The 26411-nt window shown below is 34.1% G+C and overlaps 1 protein-coding gene across 1 annotated transcript in view; it reads left to right on the top strand.

The window, feature by feature from the left end:
- Window positions 1-26411, top strand: part of ADAM2 (ADAM metallopeptidase domain 2) — a 79792-nt gene that overhangs the window by 4056 nt on the left and 49325 nt on the right. The window contains exons 3-7 of the mRNA XM_067722117.1: window positions 2062-2117; window positions 5625-5703; window positions 14195-14271; window positions 17772-17940; window positions 22899-22955. Coding sequence (XP_067578218.1) covers window positions 2062-2117; window positions 5625-5703; window positions 14195-14271; window positions 17772-17940; window positions 22899-22955 — 438 coding nt within the window. The remainder of the gene's footprint in view (window positions 1-2061; window positions 2118-5624; window positions 5704-14194; window positions 14272-17771; window positions 17941-22898; window positions 22956-26411) is intronic.

Raw genomic sequence — 26411 nt, forward strand, 5'->3', positions numbered from 1 at the left:
TTAAAAGGGTTTTTTTTTTTTTTAACATTCCCTTCCTGATATTTCATTGTTAGTGTAAAGAAATGCAAAAGATTTATGTGTGTTAATCTTGTATTCTGCCAGCTTGCTGAATTTGTTTGTCAGTTCTAGTAGTTTTTGTGTAGAGTCTAAATATGGGCAGAAGACCGAAATAGACATTTCTCCAAAGAAGACACACAGATGGCCAACAGGCACATGAAAAGATACTCGACATTGCTAATTATTAGAGAAATGCAAATCAAAACTGCAATGAGGTATCACCTCATTCCAGTCAAAATGGCCATCATTAAAAAGTCCACAAACAAGAAATGCTGGAGAGGGTATGGGGAAAAGGGAACCCTTCTACACTGTTTGTGGGAATGTATATTGGGGCAACCACTGTGGAGAATAGTATGGAAGTTCCTTAAACAACTAAAAACAGTGTTACCATATGATCCAGCAATCTCATTCCTGGGCATATATCTGGAAAAGACAAAAGCTCTAATCGAAAAGATACCTGCACCCCAGTGTTCAGAGCAGCACTATTTACAATAGCCAAGACAAGGAAGCAACCTAAATGTGCATCAAGAGATGAATGGATAAAGAAGATGTGGTTTATATATACAATGCAATACTACTCAGCCATAAAAAAGAATGAAATAATGCCAACTGCAGCAACAGGGATGGACCTAGAGGTTATCATACTAAATGACATAAGTCAGACAGACAAAGACAAATATCACATGATATCACTTATCTGTGGAATCTAAAAAATGATACAAATGAACTTATTTACAAAAGGAAACCAGACTCACAGACATAGAAAACAAAATTATGGTTACCTAGGGGGAAAAGGGGGGTATAAATTAGGAGTTTGAGATTAGCATATACAAACTACTGTATATAAAATAAACAAGAAGGTGTAGCACAGAGAATTACATTCAATATCTTATAATAACCCATAATAAAAGAGAATATGAAACAGAATATACATAGGTATGTATAACTGAATCACTTTGCTGTGCACCAGAAACTAACACAGCATTCTAAATCAACTGTACTTCAATTAAAAAAAAGAAAAAAAAAAAAGAAAGAAATGGCCAATGGCAAAATGCAATTTACATCTAAATTGTTAAGATGATTGAATCTTAGAATATCAATGAATTAACTGTGTTTTAGAATTATATGGGGAAATGAATATACATATAGCATTAGGAGCAGTAAAACTACTGTTCAAAGTTCAATACCATATATGATAAAATAACCTAGCAATAGAAGAATGTAACTTAACTTTGTTAATCCTATAAAATAAACCTCTTAATCCTATAAAATTTAAATAAACTTTAAACATTTTAAAACTTAAAATAAATTTTAAAGATATAATTTACACTACATAAAAATCAAAGTCTAAATAAATGTAACAAAGGAAAGCAAAACCTCCTCACTGAAGACAACAAAACCAGGTGAGAGGAGGTAAAGATCTATATAAATTGAGTAGATCCTATGCCCATGGATTGGAAGGCCCAATAATGGAAAGAGGTCAAGGCTCCTCAAACTGATCTATAAAGACTAAGTTTTCCATTTGTAGACATTCTTTCTTAATAAAATCCATGAGTATTGCATCCAAACTTGGAACAAATTTTATAAAATCTACAAATATTAAACATTCTGTTTTGTTAATTCTTTGCTATACTATATAAATTTTCTATTTGGTAATTTAGTTATACTCTTCCATTTTAAGCATAAATTTTGCAATGGCCTCAGTATTAAGCTAACACAATTATTGGATGCAAGTCAACAATATTTCAGGGTCTATCTTATTGCATAAGTGTTAAAATTAATAAGAAACTGTACCAATTATATTCTTCCATCTATCTTTATTATGAAAGCAAATATTTAAATATCTGATTCCATTGGAATAAATCAATATTAAATTATAAATTTTCCTCTTTTTTATTGTATTAGTGTGCTTTAGCATGTTATTATTGTTAATATAAAATGATAGTTTTTCTTTTTAACATTCTTCTCACTTTTCTTTGCTTTTTTAATATACTCTCCTGCTAGGTGTCCTACAACATTGTAATTGAAGGGAAGACATACACTGTGAACCTAATGCAAAAGTAGGTGAACTACATTATTTTATTACCTGTCTTTGTTCTATTTATAATTATTGTTCATATTTATCCAGAAAGTAACTATTTTGCATTTGTAAATATTTCTAGTTGCTTACTATTTGTCTCCTATTTTATGCTTAAGAAAAACATTTTAAACCTATATAATAAACATCTAGGACCTGAATCCATATGTATGCTCGCATCTTTTTCCTTCCCAGCAACATCAGGTTTCTATTTGACTATTTATGTGGTTTCATGGAGGATGAATTTTGATATTTTTCTATTTTTATCACGACATAAATATGACTTGTTTTTGAGTTTTCTTACATTCAACTATATTTGAAAGAGCATAGTGGATTTTTGAGTGGAAAGAACAGTGATTCTTTAAATTAGTTTACATATCAGAATGTATTAAGGACTTAGAATACAACTGTAATTAGCCAAACTCAATCCCATGCCAGCTAAGGAAATTGGGAAAAAATAAGCACACCATATTTGGGAATAAAGAAAAATGAAACCAGTAATGGTCGTTTTTAAAATGGGTCCTTTATTAAAAGTTTTGGTCAATTTGTCTCTTTATTATAAATCTTGATAGCTTAAAGATAAGGTCTTTCCATCCTTTTCTTCATCAAGAATGTTCTGGCTTTTCTTACTACTTTTCATTTTCATATATTTTATAATAAACTCTTCCACAAAGATATATCCATAGATATTGATTGTGACTTCATTGAATCTACAGAGTACTTTTTATGTCAGAGAACGTTTTACCTATGTTCTCTTCTAAATGTTTTATGGTGTCATGTCTTATATCTAAGTCTTTAAGACATTTTGAGTTTATTTTTGTGTATGGTGTGAGGGAGTGTTCTAACTTCATTGATTTACATGCAGCTGTCCAACTTTCCCAATACCACTTGCCAAAGAGACTATCTTTTATCTGTCATTTTTCCTGTCATTCCCTTTCAATTTTTTATTCAGTCTGGATTTTTTTTACTGAGTCTGAAATTCTTTTAATGCAGTCCAAATTATTATTTTCTTTGTAGCTATTATTCTTTTCATATTTAAAAAAAAATCATTGTCTTCATACAGTCATGAATCCAAGCTGCCATTTTTTTCTAATAGCTTTTATTGTTTTCACTTTCATGTTCAACTCTAGGGTTCATCCAGAATTGATGTTTGTGTGTTTCATGAGCATGGGGATCAAGATTCAAATAATTTATCGTATTAGCATCCAATGGATCCAACACATGCTATTGGAAAAAAAAATACTTTCCTCATTGCACTGTAATGAAATGTTTTAAATCAAATGACTGTTTATGAGTGGGATATCTTTCTGGACTATTTTCTCTTATTTTATTTGTTTACTCCTGAGCCCTATTTATCTGAACAGATATCACACTATATTAAATACTGTACTAGGTCTTGTTACCCAGCCTTGTTCAAAAATTTTAAGATGTCCTTGTTTTTCTTGATCCTTTAATTTTCCATATAATGTCTGAAGTCACCTTTTTTCTTTGTACCTTTTATTTTATATTCTTTTTCTTTCATAGTCTCCATTTTAATGAATCTATTATTTTATATTACACCATTTTCCCTCAATTAAATTCTTTGTTATATAACTTTTTACTATTCTTTTAGTATTTTCTCTAGATTATTGTATTAATCCCTGAATTATTAAATCTAATATACATTATTATTTTACCAGTTATCATACATTGTTAGATCTTCAAATCTTTTAATTTCACTTACCTTCTACCTTTTCATTATTTTTCCTGTATGCTTTTAAACCTCAATTAGATATGACTATTATTTTTTGTATAGTCAATATCCCTTTATAATTAAGCATAAATTTGCACATTCTGTTGTTTTTCATTTTTTCCTGCGTTTGTTTCTATCTGCAGTTAATTTCTATATGTCTCAGGAATTCTCTATATTTCTGTTGTAGATCTGCTTATTTTTGATTAATTTGTATTCAATGTTAAATATTAACCTTACTCTTAAGAACTTTTTTGCTGGAATAAATTCTAGGATGACCTTTTAAAAATGACTTTTGTCCTTTCAAAGCATTATTCCGATGTCTTCTGGCTTTCCTCGTTTCTATTGACAACTTAAGCTATCAGTCTTATTGCTGTTCTTTGAAGGGAACATCTTCGTTTTCTTCTTGATACTTTGAAGGTTTTATTTTGGTTTTCATCAGTCTTTAAAACTATATTTAGGGGTGATTTTTCTTTGCTTTTATCATGCTCAAATAAAATAGGACTTACTGAGTCTATATCATCAATTTTGAAAAAACTTTGCTCTTATTTTCAGAGATTTTTAAGTTAATCTCCTTGGCTACTCTGTGCAACTTCAAAATTTAGCAGATGATTTTACAGGGAAAGAAGCTATGAATCTGATGCAACTTAAATATTCATATTTTTATTCCAGGACTGCACAGCCACCAAAAGTTCTGCTTGTTTCTAGGCTCCCCAATAATAGCTTTCTCCCTGGTCCAAGCATGGATATTTGACTTCTTTCTTTGCCAAAAAACAGTGCTTGTATATCACTAGCTAAGTCTCTTTATAGGACTTTCAACCCGGAATCTGTGTGTTCCCTGGAGCTCCACCCCACTGTGTATTATTTTCTTTTTTTGTTACAAGAATACAAAAAGTTTTGCTCTGTTTGTCAGTGGTTTGGCTCTTTGACCTTTTGCTTTCACAAATCCAGACTGCCATAGCTGTCACAAATCTTTATACTATACTAATTGGAAAAATGAAAATGAGATACCTACACCCACCCTTTCTCTTTGTAGAGCCTTTTAAGCATATTCTTCCCATATTACAAACAATGTATTTTAATGTGAGATCTCCACCTGATCTGTTGAATTCATTTCATATTAGTTCAATACTTATTGACCATTTGCTGTTTTCCAGATATTCTTCTAAGAGCTTGAGCTGCATTAGTAAACAAAATGGATATGAATTTTATATTGTTTATCAGATGAGACTAATAATGGTATGATAAATAGTGGATTAGGAAGAATGTTAGAAAGTGATAAATGCTTAAGCAAAAATATAGAACAAACTAAGAAGTGTCATTTGGAAATCCTATGCTTTAATAATTGAGGAAGTTGAAAATTTTTATAAACTTGTCAAGAGAAGCCTCAGTGAGATGTGGATATATAAGCAAAGACTTGAAGTAGATGAGACAATAAGCCATGTTGAAGAACATCCTAGAAAGCGGCAACAGCTAGTGCAAATACCCTGAGAAAAAAGTTTGCCTGTTGTGTTTAAAAAACAGGAAGGAGGACAGTGTGACAGTAAGGTGAGTGAGGAGAGGTCTGAAGACTAGAATTTTTTGAGCAAAATTAAAACTAAATCCATGTACTCAAAGAATCTCTCCCTCATGCGCTCTCTCTCTCTCTCTCTCTCTCCTCTCCCTACCTATCTATAATAAGTATAATAAAAGAAATAGCTTTTCATAATAAAATCTAGGAAACAAATTTTCCATTAAATACTTTTTATCTTTATTTTACAGAGTTTTCTTACCTCATAGTTTTAGGGTTTATGGTTATAATGGCACAGGAAGTATGAAACCTCTTGAACAACAGTTTCAGGTATGATTTTTATTGTCTGTTTTACCTTTGTTATGTGAGTTTCTGTGACTGTTTTACTTAGGGTCCACATGTCTCTAGAGTATAACAGGCTGGAGTTTTGTTTTGGCATGAATGTAACCATTTCCTTTGATGATGTGTCTTGAATTAGCTTTGTGACACAGATGATTAACCAAACCACAAATGATAGTGATGCATTTAAGCTATTATTTCATGATGATGCACATGTATGTGTTTATGTACCTGTGGCAAGAGGGTTGAATATGGAGTGAAATACTTAAAATGAAAAAACATGACTTAAATCAGGAAAGCTAAATCTAGGAAGAAAAGGAAAATCCAAAGACTTGTCTGAAGTATGTTCAGGGACCAAATAAATACACATAAATTTCATGCACATTTAGGAATATATTAAATTTTCAACTACTTGGAGCTTCATTTAACAAAGTTTTCCATTTGCTGTAAATATAATAAAGAAATGTGCATAGAATTTCAAGGAATACCCATGCCTGAAATGCTGTTTTGCTTTTTACATTTGCCCTGCCTTACCAATTCCTATATTTTTTTAATTTGCATTCCTGATTTCTATGTAGCGAATTAACAACTACTTTGAAATTAAAGCATTTTTATAGAGACTAAGCTCTTAACAGGAGAAATAATAGGTATGGTGAGTTCTTTAAATTTTGCCTAACAGAGTAGGCAAATACATGTGAATCATCTATGGAGTTCTCTATACAAATATAAAAATGATGCATACTGTCAAAAAGTTTTATGATATATACATACGTGCATATATACATAATATTATAGACATACTTATGTATACACACACAATATATGTGTGTGGGGGGCATTTTTTGTGTGTGAGTGTGGTGAAAAAGAGACGGAGAGAAACAGAGGTAAAACAATGAGACAACGAGATGCACAGGGCCGCAATATCCCGCACCTGCATTTTAAGTAATTCTGCCATACCTAACACCTAACTCTACTTCCTACCTCCCAGGAGGTAATCATGAGAGACAGATGTATAATTCAAAAGAAAAAGCAAAGATGTTTTATTTATAACCTGGATGTAATAAGTTATTGAATGCTGGCCTCAAATGCCATGTTTGCCAAAGCTGCAAGCCTATCGTCAGTGTAGGAAAAACCAGGAAAGTTTATTAAATTAGGTTAGAAGCATATAAATCTATTTTTCATAAATTCCACAAATGATTCTCATCCCTAAAAGTTATGTTATCTTACTAACTAAAGATGTATCTACACGAAAACAAAGCAACCAGTTAGACACAGAAAGAGTTTGTTCCTAGTATCTGCAGTTTACTTTATGATCTCTCCAGGACAGAGAGATACTCATAATGGTTAAAAAGTAAAATTACCAGATGGCATAACAATCCAAAATGTGTATGCACATAAAAATAGACTTCAAATTATAAGAGGCAGAAACTGACAGAAATGAAAAAAGAAATAGGTAAATTATTATTATTATTGAAGATTTAAACATTTCTCTCTCAATAATTGATAGATGAAGTGGAAAGAAACTCAGCAAATACGTTGATGCCTTGAGCAGAACTATCAACTTGATCTCATCAACGTTTGTAGGCGACCACACACAACAGCAACATTCTTACTGTTGCTGAGTTTATACACATTCTTTTTTGAGTGCTAATAGAAGAATGAACAAGATATAATAAAGGAAAATAGTGCAAAAATGACAATGATAACAATAAGAAAAAAACTGGAGAAAAATTATATAATAATAAACTTTTGATTCCTCCATCTCAAAATTTTATCCTATGCTGACCTAAAAATGATTTATTTATTAATTTCCAAGTTTTCCAATCAACTTATGTATAAGGTTGATATAATTTACTGGTGGTTCTGAAGAATTAAATACATTATCAATCTGGATAATACAAACCACATTTGGAAGGAAGTGGATGAAATGCAGTGGAAAGGAAGAGGTATTTTTCCTTGATTATATAACGTATGATTTATACAGATGAACCTGTATATGGGACCACAGTGAAAAAGTACAAATATGATAAGTCAGTGAAATATTTTAAAAATATAAGATACTGTTTTAGTCTATGTCTAAAGATACCATGCAGTAATTTACACATGGGAAGTTTAATGTAAAGAATTATTCATTGTAACAAGGATTAGAGTAAAACAATAAGAAGTAAAGAGAACTCTAAAGGTCATAGCAATATCAGATACAAGAAGCAGCCAGCAATCCCAGGACTGGGGTAAAGAAGACAGTTTCCTTGCCCCAGATTTGAGATTGTTAAAAGTGGCACAACCATGGATCTTCAAATAGGACAAGTCACTGTGGTGCTGTACCAAGAGATCTTGCTGTAAAATTTCTCTTTAGAACCCTCTGGAAATCTGTCCTTTGGGTAGCCAGGAAAGCTATTCATAAGATGTCTCACCAAAGTCACTTTGCTATGGAAGGAGAGCGGCCTAGATGATGGGAGGATACTACTGGCTGATGGGTGCTAGAGACCACCATGCACACAAGGGTCTGGGTACTAGAGAATCTCCAAGCACTGAGGGATCCTGGCTTTGCAAAAAGCTGTACCCTGTGCAGGAGCCTACCAAGCTAGCACACCGGAACCAAATAGCAAAGCTCTCTTCCCATGCTCTCCAGTACCCGTTACTAGCAAAGCTTCAGTGCCACCTGGCAAAGGAAAAAATAATTAAGAGGTTTATATTCATTTGCACAAAGCAGGCAAAAGGTTAATTTGAAGCTCAGTAGCAATACATCAATAATTGACAGAGCCTACAACTTTGACTACTTAGTTTTCTGTATGCACTCTTTTATACACATTTGAACTCTGTAAAAACAACAAAATCACCCTACATTTCTATTTAGCAAGATTCAGCCAACCTTCTCCCAAGTAAAGAAATTCTCATTCTTCCCTCAAAATGATGAGACACACAATCACGAGTCACTGTGTCCATTGCTAGCTCTATTAAGTTCTCCACAAATTTAGTCATGGTCCAACTGAATACTACGTTAACATGAGGTTAAATTAACTTGTAAAGTTAACCTCCAACCACCTGCATGTAAACTAATAACAGGAAGAGGGAAAAAGAAGAAAATGGTTAGCACCTACAAATAAAGATACCTATGCCTATGACAAGATAAGAGAAAAATATTTAAAGCTACTATAGTCTTCATTTCTGTAATAAGTCATGATTGCTACGTATGACTTCTTTTTCCCACTACCTGCTCCCCATTTCCATTGCTCTCAACCAGAACCTAAGCTTGTTACGGATATTTACCTAGCAGAATAGCACAAATCTTCACTCCCAAAGGGTTTGCATCCTTAATCATATTTTATTTTGGTTACTATTATACTCAGGTGGGTTCAAGACACAGCACTTCTTTAAGCAACAAATTTCCCTATTGTGTTCAGAGTCAGTCACTCCAGCCACTGGGTTAGCCTGTTTGTGCAGTGGCAAAAAGGAGCTCGAAATATCCAGTTGCAAGTTTCATCTTCCAAATTAGTGGAATTTTTATTGTGTCCCCAGGTGAACAAATTCCCCACTGGGGGCTAGAAGCTAAAAGTTACTGGGACAGAAAGCAAAATGCTACAAAGTGGTTATTAGATATAATGGTGGGAAGAGACACTCCCATTTCAACACCTTACTTCCTGGACCCATGTATTGTGGTTCTCAGAAAACCATGCCATATAATGGTCTTGATTCAAACATAACCCCAGCCTTTCAGAGTAATGTCTCCCAACTATTATGGTAAATGAGTATTCAGTAACCCGGTCTACCTTTCAATTAGGCCAGCTGCTTCCAGATGACAGAGTATATGGTAACACACGTACATAAACCAATTGCTGCCCTTAATTTGCTGAGAAACAAGTTTCTGTATCAGACACAACACTGTGCAGAAGCCATGGCAGTGGATAAGGCATTCTGTGAGTCCACAAGTTCTGGTGCTAGAAGAAGCACCATGGACAGGGAAGGTAGTTTTTGTTTTTCAGGGAATTTAATCCATTTACCTACATCATCTAATGTTGGCATATAATTATTCTTAGCATTCCCTTAATAATCCTTCTATAAGGATGGTAGTAATATCCCACTTTTATTTCTGATTTTAGTAATTTGATTCTTTTCTTTTCATAGTCAATCTAGCTAAATAAAGATTTGTCAATTTTGTTTATCTTTTCGCAGAGCCAGCTTCTGGTTTCATTGATTTGTTCTATTATCTGTTCTTATTAATTTCACTCTAATCTTTATTATTCCCTTTCTTCTGCTTAATCTAGGTTTAATATGTTCTTTTTCCTGTGTTATATGTGGTTGGATAGGATATTACTTTGAGATCTTTCTTCTTTATTAATACATGCTTTTATATATATAAATTTATCAAAAGCACTACTTTAGCTGCATCCCATACATTTTAGTATGGTATGTCTTCATTTTCATTTTCCTTAAATATCTTCTGGTTTCATATTTGATTTATTCTTTAATCCATGGTTATTTAGAGATATTATATTTAATTTCTACATCTGTGAGCTTCTCCAAATGTTTTCTGTTAATTATTTCTAAAAAAATGCCTTTATTATCAGAAAACATACTTTTATTACTTCTATACTTTTAAACTGAGGCTTTTTAAATGGATTAGCATATGGTCTGTCCTGGAAAATATTTTGTGTACACGTTAAGAAGAATGCGTATCTTGTTCTTTGGTGGAGCATTTTACAGATGTCTGCTAGGTTTACTTAGTTTATGATTTTTTTTTCAAGTCTTATATTCCCTTGCTGATCTTCTGCCTAGTTGTTCCACTGATTGTTGAAAGTGGCAGAGAAGAAGAAAAGAAGCCTTCAACTATAAGTGTTGAGTTCTCTATTTCTCCCTTAGTATCTACCTATTTTTTTATGCACTGTGGTGCTCTGATATTTGGTACCTATGTTTACAAGTGTTATATCTTCCTGATGCATTAAACCTTTTATTAGTAGAAAATACTGCTCTTTATTTCTAGTAACATTTTTTTCTTTCAAAGTCTACTTTGTCTGATATAAATATAGTCAATCCAGTTTGCTCGTGGTTGCTATTTACATGATAATCTTTTTTCATTCCTTTAATTTGAGTCTGTCTGTGTCTTTGAACTTAAAGCATGTTGTCTTTCAACAGTTTATAGTAGTCTTTTCACATTGCCTGACAATCTGCCTTTTATTGGATTGTTTAATTCAATCACATTTAATGCTATCATTGATATAGTTGTATTTGCATCTGCTTTTTACTTTTTGTTTTGTATGTGTCTCATGTGTTTTTGTTCCTCTTTTTTCTCATTTTAGTGTTTTTTTTTCCCTGTTAGGTGGATATATTCTACTGAAGAATTTAAATTTCCTTAATGATTTTTCAATATTTTTGAGTTATATTTTTAGTGATTTCCCTAGGGCTTACCTTACACATTTTAACTTACCAGATGCAGATTTAGATTTATATTACCTTAATTCCAGTGATATGTAGAAACATTGCTCCTATAAAACGCTACTTCCCTCACATTTATGGTATTATTGTTGTACATATTACATCTATTAATGTTACAAACCCAACAGTACATTGTTATAATTACTTTACTATCTGCAATCATTTCCTTAACCCAGTACCTCTTTGTTTCCACTCACCTCCTATATGCTGTTATTGGCAAATATATTTCCTGGCCCCAATAATATGCCCTATTCATATTATTTTACTCAATTGATTTCTAAATCAGCTAAGAGAAAAAAGGGGGAAATACGCATTTATATTATGTTTTTAAATTACATAATAACCTGTATGAACTCTCTTTGGATGTTTATGTGGATTTGAATCACTCTCTGAGATCGCTTACTTTCAACCTGAAGAATTTCTTTAAGTGTTACTTGTAAGGCAGGGCAATTAACAACAAATTCTCAAAGTTTTCATTTATATGGAAATGTCTTTAGTTTGATTTTGTTTCTCATTTTTCTTACTGAATTTTTCATATTTTCTTGTATGGCTATTTATTTATTTTCTCTTAGGACTATTTGTCCTTATGTCCACTTCTGGGGGATTTAAATTGTCATTTACTTATGTTCATCAGTTTCACTAGGGATCAGATCTATAGAGTTCCTCATGATGTCATACCAAAAGTTAACTCTCCATATCTTTATTTTTGAAGAATAATTTTGCTTAATATATAATTCTAAGTGCCAGGGATTTTTTTCTCTCTCAGCATTTTTTTTGTTCATTGTGTCCTGCCTCCTTACATGTGTGTGTGTGTGTGTGTGTGTGTGTGTGTGTGTGTATGTAAAGAAGTACCATGATTTACATCATTACTCCTATGAATGTTATGTGTTACTTTTCTCTGGTTTATTTCAAGATGTTCTCTTCATTTTTGGTTTTCAGCAGTTTATTATATGATTGGTTCCTTAGGTCTTGTGGAAATAAATAAAAACCAAGCAAATGAGAATAAACAAAGGTTACTTATTCATAGCAAGGACATCATCCACTGTCACTTGCATTTTGGCAGATACTCAAAGGCAGGCAGAAGAGTGGGAAAGCTTTATAGTGGAAGGAAGGGAAGACCTCAGGTGTGCTCTGATTGAAGGTTGTTGGTGGGGGCTGCTGTAGAAGGGTTAACTATGTGATTGGAGTATTTATTTGGCTTTTCTCTGCTTGGTTCTAAGGTGGAAGCAGGGACAAAAATTAGGGAAGCTGAAAGTTTTTATTTTATTTTTTATATATTTATTTATTTTAAATTTTATTTTATTTATTTATTTATTTTTGGCTGTGTTGGGCCTTTGTTGCTGCGCATGGGCTTTCTCTAGTTGTGTCGAGCTGGGGTTACTCTTCGTTGCGGTGCACAGGCTTCTCATTGAGGTGGCTTCTCTTGTTGTGGAGCACGGGCTTCAGTAGTTGTGGCTTGCAGGCTGTAGAGTTGAGGCTCAGGAGTTGTGGCACATGGGCTTAGTTGCTCCACGGCATGTGGAATCTTCCCGGACTAGGGCTCGAACCTGTGTCCCCTGCATTGGCAGGCAGATTCTCAACCACTGCACCACCAGGGAAGAAGCAGCTGATACTTTTTAATCAAGTCCTTGTTATTGGGACTGATTGCTGTATAAGTTATTGGTTAGCTTCCTGGATTGTTACTGGAGATAGCAGCATGACTTCCTACAAAGTCAGCTATTTATTGTCAGTAAAGAGGTTGGTTTCCTGCAGGTCAGAGTTTTATTTTTATATATGGTTTGGCCATTGCCTATTTGTTTATTCATTGTCTCAATCTATAAATGTGGTTTCTCACTAAATTTGGCCATGAATTTTTCAAATACTTTTATACCTATTTTCTCTTTCCATTTTTCTGGACCTCCAATTAAACATATTTTAGATAACATTGTCCCACAGGTTGCTGCAGCCATATTCCATTTTTAAAGCTTGTTTTCTCTCAGGTTTCTTTCAGATTCAATGGTTTCTATAGATCTGTATTCTAGGGTTTTTGTTTTTTGCCATCTGCAGTGTCAGTAAAACATATCCAGTGTATTTCATTTTAAATGTATTTCTTTGTTCTAGAATTTAGAGTTGGCATTTTTGTAACATTTTATTTCTCTGCTGAATTTCCTAATTGCTTCCCTTATTATGCCCAGAATTTCCTTTATGATGTCCTTCATCATGTTTTTAATATCTGTTTTAAATCCATTTATTTACTAATTCCAAAATCCGGTGTTATTTTGAAGTCAGTTTCTTTCTGGTTTTACTTTTGACTATGGGCCACATTTTTCTTTTATTCATATATCTAATATTTTAAATCATATACTGGTGATATTCCATGATACATTGGAGAGCTTGTGATTCTTTTCTCTAAAGAGTTCTCAGGGTCAGTAAGATTGTGTGTTTTGTTGGAACATTTGCTACTTTGTGCTGCCCTGCCAAGGGGAGGCACTCAGGTGAAAACCAGTATAACACAAAACTCAGTAAATGCAGTTTTCCTCTTTCTATTGTTGATTCCCTTCTCTCACCTTTTCTTGCCTGCCTTTGTTGTTGGAGTTTAAAAAATAATTTTTCAGAGTCTACATTTGTCATTGATGAGAAGGCTAATCCAGTGCAAGCTACTCTGCCATTATACTAAAGTAATCTTGAAAAGAAAAAATTATCTTTTGGGTTTATTTACTTTTTACATCTACCTTGAAAAATTAAGTCAGAAGAGTTTGAAGAAACAAGTTTTTGATGATTTTTACCTTGATCCTAATGATTGGGTTGTCATGTTTCATTTATAACAGAAAAAATCATGGAAGTTTACTCGTTCTTTGGGACACGTAGGGACAGTTTTGGAAAATTGAGCCAAATGTTCATCTAATGATGTTATAAATCCATTTTGGAAACAATTAGTGCTTGACACATACATACATATATATATATGTGTGTGTGTGTGTGTGTGTGTGTGTGTGTGTGTTTTAAGTATTTGAGAATAGTGCATTTAACATAAATTATTCTAATAGAAATATATGTGTTTATTTTTCAGGACTTATGCTACTACCAAGGGTATATTGAAGGTTATCCAAATTCTATGGTGATCGTTAGCACATGTACTGGACTCAGGTTGTTATACATAATTTTATGGTTACAAAAAATGGAATTTTTAAGAAATAATTTTCAAATTTGAAAAATTATAATCAGAAGCTTTATTTTTATTTTTAAATTAATTTTATTGGAGTATAGTTGATTTACAATGTTCTGTTAGTTTCTGCTGTACAGCAAAGTGAATCAGTTATACATATACATATACCCACTCTTTTAGATTCTATTCCCATATATAGGTCATTACAGAGTATTGAGTAGAGTTCCCTGTGCTATATGGTAGGTTCTTATTAGTTATCTATTTTATATATAGTAGTGTGTATATGTCAATCCCAATCTTCCAATTCATCCCACCCCACCTTCCCCCCCTTGGTAACCATAAGTTTGTTTTCTACATCTGTGACTCTATTTATGTTTTGTAAATAGGTTCATTTGTACCATTTTTTTTTAATATTCCACATATAAGTGATATCATATGATATTTATCTTTCTCTGTCTGACTTACTTCACTCAGTATGACAATCTTTATGTCCATCGATTTTGCTAAAAATGGCATTATTTCATTCTGTATTTATGGCTGAGTAATGTTCCATTGTATATATGTACCGCATCTTCTTTATCCATTTCTCTGTTGATGGACATTTAGGTTGCTTCCATGTCCTGACTATTGTAAAAAAGTGCTGCAGTGAACTTTGGGGTACATGTATCTTTTCGAATTATGCTTTTCTGCAGATATATACCCAGGAGTAGGATTGCTGGATCATATAGTAGCCCTATTTTTAGTTTTTTAAGGAACCTCCATACTGTTGTCCATAGTGGCAGCACCAATTTACATTCACACCAACAGTGTAGGAGGGTTCCCTTTTCTCCACACACTCTCCAGTATTTATTGCTCGTAGATTTTTTGGATGATGGCCATTCTGACCAGTGTGAAGTGATACCCCATTGTAGTTTTGATTTGCATTTCTCTAATAATTGGTGATGTGAAGCATCTTTTCATGTGTCTCTTGGCCATCTGTATGTCTTCTTTGGAGGAATGTCTATTTAGATCTTCCACCCATTTTTTGATTGGGTTGTTTCATTTTTTTGATATTGAGCCGTATGAGCTGTTTGTATATTTTGGAGATTAATCCCTTGTCGGTCGTTTCATTTGCACATATTTTCTCCCATTCTGTGGCTGGTCTTTTTGTTTTGTTGATGGTTTCCTTTGCTGTGTAAAAGCCTTTGAGTTTAATTAGGTCTCATTTGCTTATTTTTGTTTTTATTTTCATTACTCTAGGAGGTAGAGCAAAAAAAGATCTTGCTTCGATTTATGTCAGAGAGTGTTCTGCCTATGTTTTCCTCTAAGAGTTTTATAGTATCCAGTCTTACATTTAGGTCTTTAATCCATTTTGAGTTTATTTTTGTGTATGGTGTTAGGGAACATTCTAATTTCATTCTTTTACATGTAGCGGTCCAGTGTTCCCAGCACCACTTATTGACGAGACTGTCTTTTCTCCATTGTATATTCTTGCCTCCTTTGTCATAGATTAGGTGACCATAGGTGCGTAGGTTTATATCTGGACTTTCTAGCCTGTTTCATTGATCTATATTTGTGTTATTGTGCCAGTACCATACTGTCTTGATTACTGTAGCTTTGTAGTATTGTCTGGGGAACCTGATTCCTCTAGTCCATTTTTTTTTCTCAAGATTGATTTGGCTATTTGGGGTCTTTTGTGTTTTCATATAAATTGTGAAATTTTTTGTTCTAGTTCTGTGAAAAATGCCATTGGTAATTTGATAGGGATTGCATTGAATCTGTAGATTGCTTTGGGTAGTATAGTCATTTTCACAATATTGATTGTTCCAATCTAAGGACATGGTATATCTCTCCATCTGTTTGTGTCATCTTTGATTTCTTTCATCAGTATCTTATAGTTTTCTGAATGCAGGTCTTTTGCCTCCTTAAGTAGGTTAATTGCTAGGTACTTTATTATTTTTGATGTGATGGTAAATGGGATTGTTTCCTTAATTTCTCTTTCTGATCTTTCATCAGTAGTGTATAGGAATGCAACAGATTTCTGCACATTAATTTTGTATCCTGTGACTTTACCAAATTAATTGATGAGCCCTAGTAGTTTTCTGGTGGCATCTTTAGGATTTTCTATGTATAGTATCATGTCTTCTGCAGACAGTTTAACTTCTTTTCCAATTTGTATTTCTTTTTCTTCTCTGATTGCCGTGGCTAGGACTTCCAAAACTATGTTGAGTGAAAGTGGAGAGAGTGGACATCCTTGTCTTGTTCCTGATCTTAGAGGAAATGCTTTCAGTTTTTCACTGTTGAGAATGATGTTTGCTGTAGGTTTGTCGTATATGGCCTTCATTATGTTGAGGTAGCTTCCCTCTATGCCCACTTTCTAGAGAGTTTTTATCATATATGGGTGTTTAATTTTGTCAAAAGCCTTTTCTGCATCTATTGAGATGATCATATTGTTTTTATTCAGTTTGTTAATATGGTGTATCACACTGATTGGTTTACGTATATTGAAGAATCCTTGCATCATTGGGATAAATCCCACTTGATCATGGTATATGATTCTTTTAATGTGTTGTTGGATTTGGTTAGCTAGTATTTTGTTGAGGATTTTTGCATCTATGTTCATCAGTGATATTGACCTGTAATGTGTGTGTGTGTGTTTGTGATACCTTTGTCTGGTTTTGGTATTAGGGTGATGGTGGCCTCATAGAATGAGCTTCTGAGTGTTCCTTTCTCTGCAATTTTTTGGAATGGTTTGAGAAGGACATGTGTTAGCTCTTCTCTAAGTGTTTGATAGAATTCACCTGTGAAGCCATCTGGTCCTGGACTTTTGTTTGTTGGAAGTTTTTAAATCACTGTTTCAATTTCAGTACTTGTGATTGGTCTATTTATATTTTCTACTTCCTCCTGGTTCAGTCTTGGAGGGTTGTGTCTTTCTAAGAATTTGTCAATTTCTTCTAGGCTGTTCTTTTTATTGGCATATAATTGCTTGTAGTAGTCTCTTATGATCCTTTGTATTTCTATGGTGTCAGTTTCAACTTCTCCTTTTTATTTCTAGTTGTATTAATTTGAGTCCTCTCCCTTTTTTTTCTTCATGGGGCTGGCTAAAGGTTTATCAATTTTATTTATCTTCTCAAAGAACCAGCTTTTAGTTTCCTTGATCTTTGCTAAGTTATAAAGTGAGGCATGGCTTATAGTGGGAAATTGTCATTGGAAAAGCACAGCATGGAGACTTTTGTACTGTCTCCTACTCTTCTCCTGAATTACGATTTTTTAGTGTATGTGGAGACCACAGAGTACTAGTAGCTTGGTAAATACCAATAGCATTACTACTCTGTTCCACTCAGTAAATTTGTGGATACTCGGTAACTTTTTCTTACTTCACCACGTAAGGCTAAGAATGAAAATAACCTGCATACTATTAAAAAACCCTGATTATGTCATTTTATTGACTTTGTGAAAAATGAACTGTTTTATTTATTCACTTACTTTTTGGAATTTTTAGGGGCTTACTACAATTTGAAAATGTAAGTTATGGAATTGAGCCCTTGGAGCCTTCAATTGGTTTTGAACATGTGATTTATCAAGTAAAACATAGGAATACAGGTGCTCCTTTATATGCTGAGAAGGATATTGAGTCAAGAGAAAAGCCCTATAAAATACAAAGTGTAGAGGTAAGTGATCAATTGAGTAAGCTATATAGTTATTACTAAGCAGCAATATAAAAAATGTATTTTTTTCTGATAAAAAATTATTAACATATGTATATGAGAGAGAGAAAGAGAGAGAGAGTGATACCAGAAACTTCATAACCTATTGTAAGTCTTAAAACTAGTCATTCAGTTTTCCAGAACACCAAGATGGCATTTTCTGCTGTTAGTGGCATTTTTCCCTGTGATCCAGACCTTTGTTGTCTGCAGATGCTCTCCTTTCTCCATATCCATTATATCAAAGTTTGGATATAATAAACATAAGTGACATTCACATAAATTCACATAAAAATTCACATAAAATGAAGATACTTATCTAGGATGCTGAGAAGAATCACTAGTGTCTTTTAAGGCAACTGCCTCAGGGTAGGCCATTACATTTTCCTTATATCCTTATCCAGGGATGGAGAGACTGCTTCTACTGGCAAAGGAGACTCATCAGAATTTAGTAGAAGTTTAGGGACTTCCCTGGTGGCACAGTAGTTAGGAATCTGCCTGCCAATGCAGGGGACATGGTTTCAATCCCTGGTCTGGGAAGATCCCACATGCCATGGAGCAACTAAGCCCATGTGCCACAACTACTGAGCCTGCGCTCTAGAGCTCACGAGCCACAACTACTGAGCCCGTGTGCCACAGCTACTGAAACCTGCATGCCTAGAGCCCGTGCTCCACAACAGGAGAAGCCACCACAATGAGAAGCCCGTGCATAACAACAAAGAGTAGCCCCCACTCGCCACAACTAGAGAAAGCCCACATGCAGCAACGAAGACCCAACACAGCCAAAATAGATAAATAAATATTTATTTATTTAAAAAAAGAATTTAGGGATTTAGTGACCCCAGCTTCATCAGAGTTTCTCATATACGCTCATTCCAATTTTTAGGATGTTATTTCTTCCAGTAGACACCCTGTGAGGGTGGAAATTCAATTTGTGTTGTAGTTCATCCATTCACAAAATGAGATTCTGGGTTTGGTTTTCAACCTCAGCTCTGCACCAACACGGCTAAGGGTATCTTTCAATAAAGACACTTCCCCAAGAAAACAGAACCAACAGAATATATGTATGTGTGTGTGTGTGTGTGTGTGTGTGTGTGTGTGTGTGCATACACACACATATATATTTGATGTAAACACACACACACACACACACAAAGAGAGGGAGAATGAAAGAATTTAGAGTAGACTGTAGACTAGCAGGCTGGAGACAAGGGAAGAGTTGTATTCAAGTCCAAAGGCAGTCAGCTGGAAGGATTCCTTCTTGCTTACAAGGTAGTCTTTGTTCTAATAAGGCCTTCAACTAATCAGATGAGCTCCACACATATTATGAAGGGTAATCTACTCCACTAAAAGTCCACCAATCTAAATGTTTATCTTATCCAAAATCATTTTCACAGAGAAATCCAGAATAATTTTTGAACAAAAATCTGGGCATTGTGGCCCAGGCAAGTTCACAGAAAAAATTAACCATCACACCAGGTTTACAAAATTTATTTCATATTTCCTCCAAAAGTTTTATTCTTTAATCTCTTACATTTCAATATATGATCCAATTTAATTTAATTTTTGTATGGAGTGAAGGAGGGCTCTAAATTCATCATTTTTCGTATGCATATCTAGTTTTCCCAACACCATTTGTTGAAAAGACTCATGTTTGTTCCACTGAATCTTCATGACCCTTTTTTTCAAAGATCAGTTGACCATAGATGTTAGGGATTATTTCTGCACTTGCAATAATACTCCATTGATCTTATGTCTATCCTTATGCCAGAGCCACACTTTTTACTACTATACCTTTGGAATAAGTTTTGGAATTAGTAAGTGTATATCCTTCAGTAATGTTCTTTTTCAAGATTGTTTTGGCTATTCTTGATACTATCAATCTCCAAATAAATTTTAAAATTCACTTATTTTCAATTCCCTGAAAAATCAAGCTGGGATTCTGTTGATTCTGTAGATTAATCTTGGAAATATTGCCACTTAACAATATTAACTCGTCCTATCCATGAACATTGAGCAGCTTTTTGTTTTTAGGTCTTCTTTAATTTTTTACCACAATCTTCTGTATAGTTGTCTTCAAGTTGTCAGCCAAACTTCTTAGGTTAAATTTATTTCTACAAATGTTGTCATTTAAATGCTATTTCACATTTAAAATTTTATTTCAAATTTGGATTTCTCATTATTCATGTTTGGAAATTATTGACTTTTGTATACTGATTTCATATTCTGCAAACTTGTTTAAATTGGGTATTAGTTTTTTATTGTACTCTTTGTAGTCTTCTATGTACAAGATGATGTCATCTTAAACAAAGATTATGTTCTTCCTTTTCAATTATGATGCTTTTAACTTCTCTTTTATTGCCTACATGCCCTGGTTAGCATGGTGTTGAATAGGTGAGAAGAATATCCTTGTCTTGGACCAATTTTAAGAAGAAAGTCCATCACTATTAAGTGTAATGTTAATGGTGAAATAATATAAAAACTTTCTGAAACTTTCAATTCACTTTACTCTCTGATAAAATTCTCCTGCTTCACTTTCTATCTCACTTTCTCTGACTTTTCCTTATACACTCATGTTCTAGATAATGATATTTCTTGTGTTATGTCTCAGGTTTTTGTTTGTGTTGTATATTGTCTTGTATATTTTTTCACGGCTTTATCTACTGTGATTTACAGATCTCCCACTCTTATTCCAATTTTTTTCTGAGTTATTGATCTTACATTGGACATAATGACTGCCCAAGTTAAACAAAATACACACACATTAACTATCTACCTACTTATCTATTTATCTATCTATATCATTTATCATCTATCATCATCTTCATGTCCCTCTCACTTCCTGAATATTCTTACCAGTGGGCTTTGGTATCTTTTAACTTTAACTTTTTAATCCAACTACATTGCAATTGGATCATTTAGTAGTGTTCTCCAATCTTCTTCCCTAGCTCCAATTCTTTAGTGTTTATTTGACCAAAGCAAAGTTTCATGCAATTGATGTCAACTTTATATAGCACATTTCCAAGAAATTGGTTTTCTTTATTGGCTACTTTCATTTACTAAATAAAATAGCTTTTCAGGTCTTCTGAAATCTTAACATCTGCCCACCTTCCCAATATACAGATTTCTTGGCATTCTTTTATGCATCTTTGTCTTAAATTTTTAATTATTTTGCTGAAACAGACTATATCTTTTCCCCATGAAAGCTTATTGTCCAGTAAATAAGTGAATAAATTATAATCAACTAAATATCATCAATCCCTATCTCAGAGATGAAAATAAACAAGGATTACTTCAGGAAATGTAAGTCAACTAACACTTACGTTGCTTAAAACAAAGAAATAGCTTTGAATCTCTCAAACCATTAATATTTTGTTAGTTTCAATTAATATAAATGTTTATTTTTCTCCTCCAGTAAAGTTCATTTCCTTGTTTAGGCACTTCAATGAAACTTTGGAATCCTATAAGCAAAACTATCATGAAGCATTCAGTGCTTCCTTTTGGATGGAAATGAAAATAAACCAATTAGACCATAAGGGGATTTCATTTGCATTAAAAAAAAAAAAAAACCTCAAGTCTCCAAGGTTTTAAAAGAGAATTTTTTTTTATTTTTTTATTTTTATTTTTTGCAGTACGCGGGCCTCTCACTGCTGTGGCTTCTCCCGTTGTGGAGCACAGGCTCTGGACGCGCAGGGGCAGCGGCCATGGCTCACGGGCCCAGCCGCTCCGCGGCATGTGGGATCTTCCCGGACCGGGGCACGAACCCGTGTCCACTGCATCGGCAGGCAGACTCTCAACCACTGCGCCACCAGGGAAGCCCAAAGAGAATTTTTAAATGGAGGGAAAAAATGAATGATCATTCACCCCTAAATTTGTCTTACTGACCTTATTGACTTTTATTCCTTTAAATTACTACAATCGTCACTTTTCTCTGCTAAATCCTAGATTTGTTTTTCTCTATTGCTCCTCTTTATGTTAAGGAAAATGGTTTAACTAAAAATGTGATAGTTTTGAACTTTCAAAGGATTAAATACCAGTGTAAAAAGAAAAAAATTCAGGCATTAAAATACCATAATAAAAGTTTTCTCAATTTTTGAAATTTGATCCTCCTTTTCTGCTTCTATATATTTGTCCAGTGCTTATATGTGGTATGCTATTTTAGTAACAAACTATTTTGAGTTAACTGCACTATAGTCTTAAAGTGCCCACAAAGACTGTCTTCCAAGTTTTCCCTAGTGAATTCCTCCTAGGTTAACTTCATGTAAAAATAATGATGAACATAAGTAATATTTTATTAAACGTAGTTACAACAATTATTACTTGTTGGCAGAGTGTAAGTCACACAGATCATAAGCCCATCGGGCCTCACATTAGTGCCTAATTTAACCACTGTGGTCTAATTAAATGACATCATAACCAGATTCCACATACTGAGATATCTATGGTGCAGTTTAAGAAACCCATTTTGTTTCTCTGTTGCTCACTTTTTTCTGCGGTGATTTATACAAGGATTAGCTTTATCCTTCAGATGACATCCCACCCCTCTAAACACAGAGATGTGCCCCTACTCTTTCAAGGCCGTAGATAAAACCATACAGCATAATAATGTATAGTGGAATCATTAAACGAACATAAATACACACATAATGGCAAGTCAAGGGAAGAATTTCCTCAGGGAAAAGAATCATATGAGTAGCCCAGTACCAGTGAGAATATGGAGAATGGAAGGTAGAGGAAAGCTATTTTCTGAGTAAATTAAGTGATTGATCAGGTGTGAAAGACATGACAAAGGCAATATTCTGAAAATGATTTCTATTTTCATATAGAAAACTGAATTTTCAATGTTGAATTTGTGAAGTAGTATATTACTTAAAATAATTAAATGATTCTTCAATTTTTATCTAAAGATTGTGACTTTTTTTCAGCCACCTGCAGACTTCTCTCAGTATATAGAAATGCATGTTGTAGTTGAAAAAAATTTAGTAAGTATACTTTCACTTATTTGTCTTATCTTAATTTATATTAGCAATGGGAGGTTATAAAAAGTGTTGGAATAAATTTTTAACATAGGACAATAAATGATTTTATTTAATTTTTGCTTTATCTCTGCCTTAATGAATTTAAATTACTAGTATCAGTAGTAAATTGGAAATCAAATCTCTATTAGTTTATTTTAAATTTTATATAATTAACATATTAAAACATGTTACCTATAAAATAGTTTCTTAGTAATTTTTATTCATCATTCCCATACCCATAATGTCTAATAACCTTTGATCTTTTACTGTCTCCATAATTTTGCCTTTTTCAGAAGATCATATAGTTGAGATGTACAGTATGTAGTTGTTACAGATTAGCTTCTTTACCTTGGTAACATGCATTTAACTTTACTACATGCCTTATCATGGCTTGCGAGCTAATTTCTTTTAGTACTGAGTAATATTGCATTGTCTGTATGTACCACAGTTTATTTATCCATTCATCTACTAAAGGACATCTTGGTTGCTTCCAATTTTGAGATGAATCAAGCTGCTATTAACATCCATTCACAGGTTTTTGTATTGACATATTTTAAATCCTTTGGGTAAATATCAAGCAGCATGATTGCTGCATCATATGGTAACAGTATGGTTTTTTTGTTTGATTTTTTTGTGAGAAACTGCCAGACTGTCTTCCAAAGTGCCTGTTTCATCTTGCATTCAGCACTTTAAATATATCATCCCCTTGTCTTCTGTCCTCTAAAGTGTTTGCTAAGAAATCGGCTAGTAATCTTATTATCACCCCTTTTATGTGGTTAGTTACTTTTCTCTTGCTGCCTTCAATATTAATATTCTCTTTAGGTTTTGACAGTTTGATTATAATTTGTCTTGGTGTGGGTCTCTTTGGCTTTATCCTTCTTAGAATTTAAGCTTAAGGATTTGTGTGTTCATGTGGCTCATCAGATTTGGCAAGCTTTTGGCCATTATATCTTTAAATAATCTCTCTTCTTCTTCTGGGATTCCCTTAAGTCATATATTGTTCTGCATAATGGTATCCCACCAGTCCCTCCTTTTTCTTTCTGGTTCTCAGACTCAATAATTTCAGTTATCCTGTTCTCAAGTTTACTGCTTCTTTCTTCTGCCCCTTTAAATCTACTGTTGAATCCTTCTACTCAATTTTCAGCTCAGTTATCGCATTTTTCAATGCCAGAATTTGTTTGGTTTCTTTTTATAATTTCTGTATCTTTGTTGATATTTTCATTTTATTCATATATCATTTTCCTGACTTCCCTTCATTCTTTTTGTTTTCCTTTAGCTCTTTGAGCATATTTTAGGCAGTTGTTTTAAAGACTTTGTCTAGTATGTCTCTATGTCCTCAGGAAGGGTTTCTGTCAATTTATTTCCTTCGTTTGGGCCATGCTTTTTTTCTTTGTTTGCCTTGTAACATAGACTGTTTCTGTTCCTCTAAAATTTATACTAATGCATAGTGATGGTACTGGGAAGTGGAGCCTTTGGGAGTGGCTTAGGTCATGAAGCTGGAGCCCTCATGAATGGGATTAGTGCCCTTATAAAAGAGAGGCCAGAGAGCTCCCTCACCTCTTCTACCATGTGAGGACAGAGCAGGAAGATGGCAAGATGGCCATCTCTGAACCAGGGAGCATGTTCTCATCAGACACAGGGTATGCTGGAAACCTAATCTTTAAACTTCCTGGCCTCCAGAACTGTGAGAAATAAATATTTGTTGTTTGAGCACCCAGTCTATGGTGTTTTTGTTAGGGCAGCCCAAACTGACTAAGACACATTGTGATTTTTGTTGAAAATTCAGCATTTGATAAAATAACCAGGGGACACAGAAAACAGCCATTCAGGCACCTTCCAGACCGGTTAGAACATTGCAGATAAGGTCTTCTCTGCTCCACCTGGTATAAGGGAGGGAATTGGGAAATGGACTACCATTTCCTCCAGATTAAACCATGCCACACTGGGGAAGGGAACAGGGCATAGGGGAGTAAAAACACCACAAAATTTCCTGTCATTTTCAAGATGTTTTTTTCTTGATTGGACATTTGTAGACCTTTGAATGTTTTCCTGAGGTTTTCTGGAGGCTCCAATGAGGTTATTTCAGCCAGTTTCTGGTTGTCTTTTGATGTTTCCAGAGAAAAACGAAGGCTTGGTGTTTTCTAGTTCTCCATTTTGTTGACTTCACTCCCCATGAAGGATATTTTTAATTATTTGTTGTCATCATTTTACAAAGGCTACTTTAAATCTTTGTCAGATAATTCTACCAAGTGATGTACTTTGGTGTTGACATGTATTGACTGACTTTTCTCCCTCAAGTTGTGATTTTCCTGGTTCTTGGTATGGCAAATGGTTTTCAGTTGCTTTCTGGAAATTTTTACTATTACGTTATGCAATTCTTCATTCTACTTAAATCTTTTATTTTGTTCATTCAGACTCCTTAGTTGTAGCACATAAGTCCTGACCAAATTATATGGGTTAAATTCAATGACAAAAGTTCTCAGAGCCTTCATAATGCTATTTTGGTCTTCTTGGTTCAGTCACTGTTTCTGCGGGTCCCAGTGATACTTGCCTGTCCTGCCTGCAGGAGTGGAAGGACCTTCCCCTGTCTCCTTCTATTGCCTCTGAGTGGAATATTGTAGATGGTGGGCCTGTGCAGGTGGAAAGTGTCTCCCTGGTCCACCCAGTGCCAGTGGGACTCTAGTACTGTTTGTGCGGGTGGGAGTTACTTCCCAGGGTCATTCTGCCTAGCGTTTCTAGGTAGGTACAGGAGACATCAAGCCTGTGGGGGTGGAGATATTTTGTCAGAAGAGTTTCGCTCTTCCCTGCTGATACCGCCAATAGGACCAAATGGCTGTTTCCTGGTCCAGGCCACCTGTTGTCTCAAGCTCGTTAATGAGAAGCTCCATGCTGTGGTGCAGAGGTTACTATTCTAGGCATCACGGTGTTAATGGGTTTCTCATTCCATTTCTACCTGGACTACTTTTTTGCCACTGGATGGGGTGTTGGGAATTGCTGAGAAGCTATGTTGTTCTTCCATTCCTAGCATACCTGTACAGGTACCTTCTTACTTCCACCTTTTAGAGACTTCCTATGATTTTTTTGTTATATTATTTCAGGGTTTTTACTTTTTTATAATTTTGATCAGCTTGGAGGAACAGGGAGAGATGAGTTTATACCACCCTTTCTTGAAATTTAAATTATTGTCTTTTGTGGGAATTCCTTGATGGCCCAGTGGTTAGGATGCAGGCTTTTTCACTGCTGGGGGCCCAGGTTCGATCCCTGGTTGGCGAACTAAGATCCCAGAAGCCGCTTGGCCAAAAAAGAAAAAAAAAGGGATAAATTACTGTCTTTTGCAAGTTTTTTTAAACTAATTTTAGAGAAGAAAAGACAAGATATTTATTGTTTTATACTTTGTTATTGCTAGTACCAATGTTCTTT

The sequence above is a fragment of the Pseudorca crassidens genome, chromosome 21 (assembly GCF_039906515.1).
Source record: "Pseudorca crassidens isolate mPseCra1 chromosome 21, mPseCra1.hap1, whole genome shotgun sequence".
Taxonomy (NCBI): domain Eukaryota; kingdom Metazoa; phylum Chordata; class Mammalia; order Artiodactyla; family Delphinidae; genus Pseudorca; species Pseudorca crassidens.